Genomic DNA, 12,626 nt, shown 5'->3' on the forward strand with positions numbered 1-12,626 from the left:
GGGGGGGGAGAGCGAGGGGAGGGACTAGTCGCTCCCACCACGGCCTCGCTGCCTCCTGCTCCTTACACATCCCACATCGCTTATCGCGCACCGTACCGCGGCTCTTCGACACAGTAACAGTCACGGCCACGACGAGATCCACCCGCCATAGAGGAGGAGCGACGGAGGATCGGGCCCGTCAACACCACCACCATCACCGCGACCCATCACCACCATCACCACCATCATCACCACCATCATCACCACCACCATCACCACCACCATCATCATCACCACCATCATCACCACCAACCATCATCATCACCACCACCGCCGCTGCCGCCATACACCCATGCCCAGCCATCGACCAGTCCTTACCTCCTCACCCGATTCCGGCAAACGCACCGCTCCGTTTGTTCGGCAGCCGAATAACTCAGACCACACACCCACACCCGCAGCCGCAGCCGCAGTCGCAGCCACAACCACCGCTATCGCCACCCCACTCCACCAGCCCACCACTCCCCTCCTCTCGCCTCCACATGGCTTCTCGTCCTCTGCTATGCTCTGGCATGTGGCTGTTCCTCTTGTGCTGCCTGGTCGCCCTGCTTGCTACCGCCGCACTTGGCCAGAGCCTCCCCGACGATGCGGTCGTTCTGCTCGACGTGGACATCCTGGCACCCGAGGCTGAGCTTGCTGGCGAGTATCGGGTCTTTGCGCACTCGAGCTACGAGATCCAGGTAGTGGCCTATGTCCGCGAGGGTGGCACAGACAAGTTCTGCGATGGATCTGGCTGTGCCATCGATCTAGGCTTCTCCGTCCCGCTCGGCACCGTCTCGTACGTCGCCGTCACCTCGTCCATCGTCTCGCGGCAGACCGTGACCTTTGACACGCCGGGCTACTACACGCTCAATGTCTCGGCCACCTATATTGATACCGGCGCGGGCTCTATCAACGAGGACGACCACGCGCTCAGCTATCGCTTGCTCGACAAGCCCATCCACGCCGTCGCCCAGCCGGTCGCCTCGCTCAGCTTTCCGCTCGCCACCTCGGTGACGGCAGCCACCCCATTCGCCACCCTGGTCTCGTTCACCGCCTCGGACGACAATACCACGTTCCACTCGGTCGCTCTCTCGCCGGCCGCCCATCTCGCCTCCTCCATCGGCTCTGAAATCCTCAACGAGCGCATCGACGTCATCGCCGCAGCCTGGCCGGTGGTCTTTGTCAACGAGCACCTGGTTGCCAGCGCCGCCACCACGTACTCCCTCATTCACACCACCACCTCGTCGCTTGGTGGTACGAACACAACCATCTACCCTTCCGCCATTACTGTCTACCCGGCTCCGGCCATCGCCTCGGCTCTAGTCCCGCCCTCCGGCTCGTCCCGCACCACTGCCTCCACCCTTGCCCTCCCGCTCCAGGTGTACATCGATCCGGCAACGGGCGTTCCGCCCTACACCTACTCAGTCTCCATCTGGTCGGCCGACGGCTCGGCAGAGCTCCTTCCCAATGTTGTTGCTGATGTGGTGAGTCCGGCCTCGCGCTCAGATTCCGCCTACAATGCTTCGTTCCCGCTCCCAGTCTCGGCTTTTGCCGCCGTCACGCTCCCGCACGACGTCGTTGCAAGGGTCACCCTTGTCGACGCCGCCGGCGCGCCCGCCACCTCAGTCGGCCAATCACTTCCAATCACCGTCGTTCCGCCAGCTACCGTCATTGGCTCCGTCACTCCTCTGGTGCCCTCCCCCGCGCTCCTCACCGCCGGTGCCACCATTGCCGTCTCTGTCGATCGTGACCCCGCCCACCCGCTTGCAGGCTCCGACCCGTTCACTGCGTCGTGGGACATTGTCCGGCTCTCCGACGGCGCAGTCTTCTCGCTTGCTGCGGCCACCACGGCTTCGCCGCTCAACATCACCCTCGACCCATCGATCCTCGCATCGCCGACCGACGCTGCCGCTTTCAACATCACCCTCTCCGTCGTCGACTCGGCTGGCGTCACCGCTGTTGCCTCGGTCCCCGGCTGGTCGCCCACCACTGTCGCTCCGCAGCCGCAGGCCGCCATCGCCCTCCCACCGTCGGCGTCCGCCCCGGTTAGCGTCGCCCACACCGGCTCGATCACGGTGGATGCTTCTGTCACACACGGCATCGCGCCCTACGCTGCCACTATCTCGCTCCGCAATCCCGCGGCGCCGACTGTTCCCGTCTTCTCCTACAACGTGGTTCTCGCTAACTCGTCCGTCACAAAAGTCACCTTTGCGCTGCCCGACTCAATTCCGCCGGCTTCGGACTACCGCCTTGCTCTCGATGCCGTCGACATGCTTGGCGTCACCGCCTCGGTCATCAACGCCGCCGCCACCGTCTCGGTCTACTCGCGCCCCAACGCGACCCTCGCTCTGGATGCGCCGGGTGCTGTCGTCACCGAGGGCACTTCTGTTGCGCTCACCGTCGCTCCGGCCGCTGGTGCAGGCATCGGCGCGCCGTACGCGCTTGTCTTCTCCCTCCTTGACGCCAACACGCTTCAAGTACTCTCCGCAAATCTAGCAACTGCGACCTACGCCTCGGGCACGGCGCCCATGGACATCTCAATTCCACTGGGGGCTAGCTGGCCGGCGCCGTCACTTCTCACTGGCCTTGCTACCGTCCCGGCCTCGGTCCGCCTCGGTGTTGTCCTCACCGACGCCTCGGGTGCTGTCTCGGCCCGCATCGTCACCCCGGCGTCAATCTCGCTGGCTGCCCAGCTCGCCGCAGCCATCGCGCCGGTCAATGGCGTCGGTGCCACCACCGCTACAATCCCCACAGCCATCGCCGTTGAAGCTGTCACAGGCGGCGTCGCGCCGTACATCTACGCGTGGTCGGTCGGAAACTCTGACAGCCCGCCGACCATGACACCGATCGTCGGCAACTCGCCCAACATCTCGTTTACCTTTGACCCCAGCTATCTGCCCGCGCCGGGTGTCTCTGGCACCGCTGCGATCCGGCTGCTAGTGACCGATGCCACCGGCGCGTCGATTGTCGCCAACGCCAGCGTCACCGTCGCGCCCTCGCCGCATGTTTCGGCGCTTGCCTTGGCCCCGGCCCTCTTTTCCGCCACCGCCCCGCTCACACTATCGGGGTCCATCACTGCTGGCGTCGCGCCCTACTCGGTCTCGCTGCGGCCGTACACTCGCGAAGGCGTCGCCATCCCGCTGCCGGACACTCTGCTCGCCGCGCTCACTTTTGAGCTGGCCCGCGGCTCGGCGTTCTCGCTCACAACTACCCTCAACGACACCTTTATCGATGTGCTTGCTGCAGCCGGTGTGTCCACAGCCAGCGATGGTGGACTTGAGCTCTCCTTCCGCGCCACCGTGGTTGACGCCGCAGGTGCCACCGCTGTCATCGATGGCTCGGGCACCAACATCGACGCAACTGCCTACCGCGCGCCCACTGTTGCGCTACAGGTCCCGGCCACCCCAGTGCCGAACCGCTCAAACGCGTCGCTGGTCGGCCACTCGGTTGTCGGCGGTGTGCCGACAGGCACGTGGACCTTTGCATTTGCCGTCGGCGATGGCACGTCTCTCTACGGGTTGTTTGTGACAACAACGTCGAACATTCCGCAGCCACTTGCCTCCATCGCCGCACCGGTCCCGCTTGCGGTCCCTGATGCCATTCTCGCCGACGGCGTACGCCTCCCCGCCACCCTCACCGTCACGGATCCATCGGGCGCCATCGCCGTCGCCACCGCTGTTCTCACCGTCGAGCCTAGTGTCAGCGAGACCTTTGCGCCCGCGTCGTCCTCGTCTCCGTCTGGCCCGGACACAACGCTCATTTTCATCATCGTTGGTGCCGTTGCCGGCTGCTGCTGTCTCATCCTCATCCTCCTCGCTCTGCTCTACTTTCTCCGCACACGGGCTCGGTCCGACGATGACAAACCGGCCAAAAGACAGCGGCGCGGCACCCGGCCTCATGCTCGCTCTCCGACTCCACGTCCGGTGCGCTCGAGGCTGCCTTTGACGGCACCGTCGACACTGTTGACACCGACGGTGTCCTCACCAACGTCACGCTGCACGATCTATTCAAGGATGTGCTCAATGCTGTCGAGGATGCTGAGGCCTACATCGAACACCGCCAGTCGCGCACGGACGACTGGTCGTCTGCTTCATCATGCGACCCGCGGTATCTCGCCATCAGCGATACCGGCCCCGCCTCGACCATCATCGATGCCTCGGTCTCTTCATCGACTGCAGACTCGTCGTTTGATCAGATGTGGTCCGCCTCCTCCAGCAGATGACAATACTGGGCGCACATACACACACGCTTACACTAGTGTCACGCGCACGCACACACACTCTCTCTCTCTCCCTCTTTCTCTCTTTGATTCCTCACCTCTTGCCCAGCACTGCCCTTTGATGCCGCGATGCCCCCCCACACATGTCGCTCGAATGGCGATTGTGGGTCGCCGCCACCGACACAGCCGCCCATGCCGCAGTCTTGGACATGGTCGCCCCGCTTGTAGGGGTCACCGACGATGACCTCGACGCCTCCTATCCCTCGCACCTGTCTTCTCCAGGCCTAGAGCGCCGCGTTGACACCTACTATGCTTTCGCCGGCTGTGAGGCCTGCGGCGTCAAGCTCCGCTCCGGCACTCGCCTCGAGGCCAAGATCCTCCGTATGTGACTGCCCTTCCCACCAACATCATTCCCATCCCCACCCCACACACTCACACTCATCTGCCGTAATACTGCTCAGTCGAGACGGGCGAGGGTGGTGTCGAGCTTTGGCGCAAGGTCCGTGCGCCGCCGCCGGCTTCCGAGTCGCCGGCCCATGTCGCACTCGCCTTGGAAGACATACTCCCGGAAGCCGCGGCGGCCTTGCGGAACGCTGTGGAGCTGACTGAGAAACCGCAGTCGATGCGTATTGATACCGTCAAGCGTCGCCGGTCGGCCAGTGTCGCCAACGCCTGGATCGAGCTCACCCGTGTCGAGCTCCTCTCCCACTTGGGTGCGCAGCTGTGGAACGGCATCACGGTTGCCATCGAGGCCAGAAGCTCGGGCAGCGTACTCGACTGCGCCCAATCTCTTGGTCTTGCACGCCTCGTCGACGCGAACCCATCCATTGTTATGGCCTCATACCCCGCCTTCATCGCTGCTCAAGCCCTGACTGAGGACACCGGCGATGCTCCATCCTCATCAGCCATGGTTGATGAGTAGCACTTCTGATCCACTCACTTGTGATTCACTCTCAGGCCCCGTGTACCCTTTATGCGCTGGCCCCCAACCGGCCGCTACAGTACAGAGGAAGTGCCGCTGCGTCAACGATGGGCACCATGACCGAGAAAATAATTGCTCACCTCCCTACTCCAGTCACATCACGCCATTTTGCCGAGCCAATTCTTCGTGAGCCACTTCTCTCTTCCCCCCCTCCACCACCACTACCGCCACCCACGACCGGCACCCTACCACCTGCCATACACACACACACACACACACACACACACAGACAAACACACACACACGCACGCACGCACACACACACACACACCTCCCCTTCCCCCCCCAAAAAAAAAACCCCAAACCCCCAAACCCCCCAACCCTGCTTTGCTGGAAACCTGCATATGGCCCGCTTTCGTTGCCGACCGGGTATTGGCCTCACACGCACGGCACTGGCCGCTGTTCTACTTGCTCTCGCTCTGCTCACGGTAGAAGTCATCGGTGCAGTACAAAGCACGTCCTGGAGGTCCGTCTCCTCTTCCAGAACACGGGGCTCACCATCTGTTCAGGAATGGTCTGGCGTGTCGAACATCGAGGGCACCACAGCCAGTTTTGCCCATGTCGCCCTCGACGGCTCCGGCACCGCCAGCGATCAAGCGGCCAAGTACATCTGCGGCATGAACTTGGCCGGCTCGGTGCCGTTGGGTATGGTCCTGACAGGCATTGAGGCGCGTATCAAGGTCCAGGTTGATCCTAACTGGAACGATGCGGGAACGTCCGACGTCCGCGTTACTCACGCACGCTTCTTCTACACGCCCGGCTCGTTTGTCGAGAAGACAACGATTGGCAACGTTCCCACCACCGCGGGGTGGGTCACAGCCGGGTCAGCACAGACACCTGGAATGTTCCGACAAAGATGACCGAGTCCACTTGGAGCAGCCTGGAAATGTGTTTCCGCATCAAGGACTTTACCAACTGTGGTGCTACCTGTGGCTTCAACGCGCATCGCGCGTACGAGCTCCACGTCAAAGCCAGCTACAATGACGATCCCACTCGCTGCCCGATCCAGGTCATTCCTGGGGTCACTCTCGCCTGCCCCAAGGCTCAAGCGTATAGTTCAGTGTGTACCGCCACGGCCAACATGGGCTACGAGATTATTGGTGATACGTCGACCACCTGTGGTGCTGATGGCAGCTGGTCGCCATCGATATCAGCGAGCAAGCTGTCGCCATACTGTCCTGTTCCGGCCACCACCGCGGCCTACTCTACGAGCTCGTGCACCGGTGAGCTCGACACGTCGTGTACCATCACTTGCAACAGTGGCTACGGCAGCCCGGCGAACGCAAATTCGGGTACTTGCCTCGCCAGCACGTCGTCAGCCGGTCAGTGGACTAATGACCCTTGGAACCCAGCGTGCTACAAGATCCATGACTGGTGCCCAGCCCTTCCGTCAGTGGCCGACGGTGTGATTTCCTGCACCACACCGGCCTCACGTCGGATCGGCGATATTTGTGCCTTGACCTGCAACACCGGGTACGCTCCAGCCGGTTCGTCCACGCGCCAGTGCTCTGGCTCGCGCGCGTGGAGCGGCAGTAGTCATTTCGCCTGCGCCAGTACCCCCAACTTTTGCAGTCCCATCACAGGCGCAAACTCGTCGCCGACCCAGTCGTGCAACGGATACATCAACGAGGTCTGCTCTTTTGCATGCGTCGACGGCTACCAGGACACCGAGAGCTATACCTGCCAGAGCAACACGAACTGGTCGCCATCGAATACAGGCTCTTGTACCATCGTCAATGGGTACTGTCCAGCACTCGCAGTGCCAAGCAACGGCAACGCCATTTCTTACTCAAACCCGAACCGCGTCATCAACACCGTCGCCACCCTCGGCTGCAACAATGGATATACTCCGACCGGCGGAGATGCGACCCGCGTTTGTCAGGTCGGTGGCGTCGGAGTCGGCCAAGGATTGTGGGAGACGCCGCTCTCTGCATGCGGAAGAGTCAACAACTACTGCACTGTGTTCACCGTCGCCAACGCTGTTGTCTCGGGCGGCTGCGGCCGCCGAGTCGCAGACTCGTGCTCGTACACCTGCAACCCAGGCTATGTTGACGCCTCTACCGGCAGTGCCACGTGCTCACCCAGCACCGCGTCGTTTGGCGTCTGGAGTCCAACCTCGGTCTGCGACACCGTCGCCAACTACTGCCCCGCCGCACCTGCTGTTGCTAACGGTGTCGTCTCATCGCCCAATCGCGAGATCGGCGACTCTGCCACGCTCACCTGCAACTTTGGATACCAGCCGGTCGGCGGTGTCTCCACGCAGCTGTGCTCTGAAGGTGGAGCTACTGCCGGGACCGGCACATGGGCGCCAACCCTCGCATGTGAGCGCAAGCCTGACTACTGCGATACCCTCTCCGTGAGCAAGGCTGCTGTCAACACCCCGTGCGGCCGCCTTGTTGGCGACTCGTGCACGTACTCCTGCAATGTCGGCTACGAAGACACATCGACTGGGTCAACCACCTGCTCCATCGTCGATGCCACCTCGGGTGCCTGGAGCCCAACGCCTGGATGTGTCATCACTGCCGGCTACTGTCCAGTCCTCGCCGCTCCACCGTCCGGAACCATTTCCTACGGATCTACCCGCCACTACATGGACGTTGTCACGTTGACTTGCAATACGGGATACATTCCCACCGCCGCTCACACTCAGCGTACTTGCCAGGCGAATCAGGCCTGGAGTGGAAACGCGTTCTCCTGCTCACCGCAACCCAACTACTGCTCGGCTCTATCCGTCGGTAACGGTGTTCCTGACGGAGGCTGTGTCCGCGAGATCACCCAGTCCTGCTCCTACTCGTGCAACGCCGGTTACCAGGCTGCCAATGCTGGCTCGACCACGTGCACCGTCGGGCCAGCATGGTCGCCACCCACCCAATGCTCCACCTTTTCGGGCTACTGCCCGTCGCTCGCCACGCCCACAAACGCCATCGGTATCAGCTATGCCTCCGGCCGCGAGCTCGGCGACCTTGCCACCCTCTCCTGCACCGACGGCTACGAGCCGTCGGCTGGCCAGTCGACCCGAACTTGCGGTCCCGGGGGTGCTGGAGTTGGCGACGGCACCTGGTCCGACTTGCCATTTGCCTGCGTCCGCAAGCCAGACTACTGTGTCCCGCTCTCGGTCGCAAATGGTGTCGAGACGCCCGGCTGTGGTCACAAGATCGACGACGTCTGCGCCGTCACTTGTTCTAGCGGCTACGAAGACTCGAGCGCATCCGGTCCGGATTATACCTGCCAGGCTGCTTCCCAGTTGAGCGGAGCATGGTCCGGCTCGCCGTTGTGCACCAAGATCTCCGGCTACTGTCTCGTCATTCCTCCACCGGCATTCGCGATAGGCATCGGCTACGGCAACAATCGCGAGCTGGGCGATACCGCGACGCTGACCTGCAACAACGGGTACGTGCCGCAAGGCGGAAACAGTGTACAGACTTGTGGAGCCAGCTCGCCATCCAACGGCGCGTGGAGTGGGCCGGCCTTTGCCTGCATTCGCAAGATCAACTACTGCGCCGACCTTGCCGGCGCCAACGGGATGCCGGTCCCGGGCTGCATGCGCCGGATTGGTGACACCTGCCTCTTTGACTGCGGCCACGGGTTCATGGATGTCGGCCACGCCGCCTCGGGCTACAACTGCACCGCGCTTTCGGCTGCCAATGGAGTGTGGGATGGCGCGCCGGCGTGCTTGCTCATTCCCAACTACTGCGCGCCGCAGGCGATTGTGCCCGACGGCAGCGTTAACTGCACCACGGCGTTCCTCGGCGACACCTGCGAGCTGACGTGTAACACCGGGTACCAGGCGGTGGGCGGATCACAGCGGACGTGTCTGGCGGCGGCCGAGTGGTTCGGTACGTGGTCGGGCGACGCGCTCGATTGCGAGAAGATCCCAGACTACTGCACGCTGCCGGCCGGGGCGTACGGCAGTCCTGCCGGGACGTGTGGGCAGGAGCTCGGCAATGGATGCTACTATACATGCGACGCCGGCTACCGGTCGCAGGTCCTGGTCAACGCAACGCGGACGTGCTCCGTGGGCTCGCAAGGCTCGGGCGGTGGAGCCTGGGTGCCGCCGTTCCCAGACCCGCTCTGCGTGCCGCTGCCGTGCCGGAACCTCCCGCTGCTGGGTAACGGGACGCTTGTGCCGCAGTATGGTGCCGTGACTCTCGACACGGTGGATGCGACGTGCAACGAAGGCTACACGCTCGTCGGCGAGACTGTGCTGGCGTGCGAAGCCGATCCGCTTGACACCATCTGGTCGGCGTGGTCGGCGCCGGTCCCGTACTGCGAGCCGAACAACTGTACTGCGTCCGAGGTTCCAGTCGACGGGTATGTGGTGCCGTCGCTGGTGATCTCGACGGACGCATGGGTCTCGTACGGGTGTGATCCGGGCTTTGAGCTGTGGGGCAACACCGCGCGGCGGTGCTTGCCGAGCGGCGAGCTCTCGGGAACGCTCCCTTCATGTGAGCCTGTGCTCTGTCCGACCAACTTTACGGCGCCCGGCAACGGGTCGATGGTGCCCGGGAGCGGCGGGGCGGTGACGCGCGACTCGGTCACGTTTGCCTGCAACACCGGGTACTTTTTTGTGGGACAGACTGTGCGGACGTGCGAGCAGGGCAACGCGACGGTGCCCAATGCGTGGTCGCACTCGGACTACCTCAAGTGCATCGGCCAGCCGTGTTATCCCAAACTCGAGGACCCTATCAACGGGAAAGTCTCGACTCATTTTGGCGAGTTCCAGGACATCGCCCGCTACGAGTGCAACGCCGGCTATGAGCTTAACGGCAACGTGACTCGGATGTGCGCATCATGGGGTAACTGGACGGTCACACCGCCGGTCTGCGATCCTCTTCCCTGTCCCACCGTCATTCAGCCGCTGAACCAGGACATGCTGTATTTTGACTCTGACGAGAGCAAGACGGTGCTCGACGGCATGACCACCGATCTGCACCACGTCATGTGTAAGGCTGGCTTTGTCTTTTCGCCGGGCGTTCATGAGCTGTCAATGCAGTGTTTGCCTGCGCCCAACAACCCGGCTTATCCACTGGCCGTCGACTGGTTCCCTCAGCTGCCGACCTGCATCCCGCTCCCATGCCCGCCGCTGTCTGCGCCGGCTAACGGACAGGTCTCGGCAGCGGGCGGCGTCACCCGTGACACAGTGACGTATGCCTGCGATCCGGGCTACTACATTGCCGAGCGCGGCGACCAGATGGTGTACCAAATGACTGTCACCTGCCTCCCCGACACCCGGGCTCTCTCGCGATGGTCCGAGCCGCAGCCGCGGTGCGTCAAGATGCCCAACTACTGCCCGTCGGTCGGCCCGGCCGACAACGGGCAGATCTCGCTCTCGGTCCCGTCGCCTAGCCTCGAGTGGGGCAAGGACGAGTGGATCACGGCGTCTGCATGCACCGAAACACTCGGTGATGGATGCGGCAAGTTTGTGTGCAACGCCGGGTTCCAGCGAGTCGGTCCGGCAACCATCGAGTGTACCGTTGGCGCCCAGCAGGTCGGGCTCTGGTCGCCGGAGCTGCCATCAGCGGCAGAATGGTGTGAGCCGTGCCCCGAGGGTACGTACAAGTCGTTCAGCGCCCGCGACGTCGCCGAGTGGCAGTGCATCCCGTGCCCACTCGGCGGGTACTGCGCCGGTGGTGGGTCGATCCCGATCGCCGCGCCTGGGTGGTGGCAGAATCCGGACACGGGCGGCTTCCTCACTTGTGTCCCAATGACCAACTGTCTGCAGGGCGCGTGCCGGGGCGGACATCGCGGGTTCAAGTGCGAGCTTTGCGAGAACGGGTGGTACAAGAAGGACGGCACCAACTGCGTGGTTTGTCCGCCGGCCAAGCAGGTGGTGTACCCGATTCTGATTGTGCTCGCGATCTGTCTCTGTGTGCTCTTGGTCAAGCTCGCGCGCAAGTCGACGCACTACTTTGCGTCGCTGGCGGTAGGTGCCTCGTTCCTGCAAATGATCTCAATCCTGCCGTCGTTTGGCATCGAGTGGCCGAGCTTTGTCAAGTCGTTCTTCAACGTCTTCCAGATTCTGGCCCTCAACCTCTCGCAGTTTTTTGAGCCACAGTGCATGGTGGACCAGGGCTCGTCGCCGTTCCTGCTGGTGTGGGCGATCAAGATGTCGCTTCCACTCATCTTCAGCGCCATCTTCCTGTTTGGCGGCGGGCTGGCGAGCGCGTACTACCTGATCCGCAAGTGCGTGCCGACCCGGAAACTGGAGCAGTGCTCGCCGCGGCTGGCGGGCTGGTTCCCGGAGCTGTCGAAGCTGGGACTCAAGGTGGTGCTCTGGTCGTGCCTCAATGCATTCCTCACCTGCTTGGTCCTCTGCTACATTGTGCTTACGTCTGCGGCACTCTCGATTTTCGGATGCACCCGGCAGGCAGACGGGACGCTGACGATGAACGCCGAGCCTGCGATGACATGCAAGAGCAAGACGTGGAACAACATGGTGGCAGTCTCTGTTGTGGCGTTGCTCCTGTACGGAGTCGGCTTCCCGGCCACGGTGTTCTGGGTTTTGCGGACCCGGCGGTACTCGCTGTGGAAGGAGAAGAATGTGATCCGATACGGGCTGCTGTACCAGCGGTATCTCCGCAAGTTCTACCTGTACGAGCTCGTGCTCATTGTGCGCAAGTTCCTGTTTGTGTTTGGCAAAGCGCTGTTCCCGGGCTCGCCGCAAGCGCAGATCATCTGGGCCATGTGCACGGTTCTACTGGGCTCGGGAGTGCAGTACATGTTTGCACCGTTCCGCGACTGGCACATCAACTGGCTGGAGCAGCTGCACCTTGTATCTGCTGCGTTCATTCTCATGCTGGGAGTGGTGTTTGACTCGACCGCGTCGTCGATGTCGGAGTCTGGACGGACCACGCTTGGGATCATCATCATCTGCATCATTGTCATCAACATTGTGGTGATGGGGGTGGCGGTGGGCATGGCGCTGCGTGTGCAGTACAAGCTGATGCGACACGGGGTGTCGGGTGGGTACGCGTCGGACGAGCTGCGGGTCATGCCGATTTTCTTTAAGTTTGACATGCGGATTGTGGAGCGGCAGCGGAGGGTCACGCCGCACTCCATCCTGTGGACGCTGGAGCTGACGACAAAGCGGCCACTGCCGCTGGCAACGACGCTGCTGCGCGACTCGATTGCACTGGGTGCGACGGTGGAGGAGGTCTTGCACAACGTTGAGGGCGAGCCTGAGCGATACGCCCGCGTGGAGCAGAGCGAGGATCTGATGACGACGTATGCGTGGTACCTCATCCCGTGCCGGGGAGTGTACTCGGCGCGACTGCTGGTCGACGGCGAGCGGGTGAGCGAGCTGGTGGCTCGGGGGACGTACACCGAGGACGAGCAGGCGGCGCTGGAGCAGGCGCTGTCGTCGGAGAACGCCGAACTGGCCAAGTTCCGGGCATCGCGGCAGCGTGA

General features: G+C 62.9%; 3 protein-coding genes across 3 annotated transcripts in view; all 3 read left to right on the plus strand.

The window, feature by feature from the left end:
• Positions 1–480: 480 nt before the first annotated feature.
• AMSG_07748 (uncharacterized protein) lies at positions 481–4,240 on the plus strand (the record flags this gene model as incomplete). The annotated part of the gene is made up of 2 exons (XM_013900361.1): positions 481–3,792; positions 3,897–4,240. The coding sequence occupies exons 1-2, from the start codon at positions 519–521 to the stop codon at positions 4,238–4,240; spliced, it is 3,618 nt and encodes a 1,205-aa protein (XP_013755815.1). The 5' UTR covers positions 481–518.
• A 140-nt stretch (positions 4,241–4,380) lies between these two features.
• Positions 4,381–5,306, plus strand: AMSG_12100 (uncharacterized protein; the record flags this gene model as incomplete). The annotated part of the gene is made up of 2 exons (XM_013900447.1): positions 4,381–4,618; positions 4,699–5,306. The coding sequence occupies 2 exons, from the start codon at positions 4,381–4,383 to the stop codon at positions 5,157–5,159; spliced, it is 699 nt and encodes a 232-aa protein (XP_013755901.1). The 3' UTR covers positions 5,160–5,306.
• A 769-nt stretch (positions 5,307–6,075) lies between these two features.
• The window catches only part of AMSG_12101 (uncharacterized protein), a gene marked incomplete at both ends in the record, with an annotated part of 8,931 nt that continues 2,380 nt past the window's right edge, over positions 6,076–12,626 (plus strand). The window contains one exon of the mRNA XM_013900448.1: positions 6,076–12,602. Coding sequence (XP_013755902.1) covers positions 6,076–12,602 — 6,527 coding nt within the window. The remainder of the gene's footprint in view (positions 12,603–12,626) is intronic.

This window comes from Thecamonas trahens (genome assembly GCF_000142905.1).
Source record: "Thecamonas trahens ATCC 50062 unplaced genomic scaffold supercont1.37, whole genome shotgun sequence".
NCBI lineage: Eukaryota > Apusomonadida > Apusomonadidae > Thecamonas > Thecamonas trahens.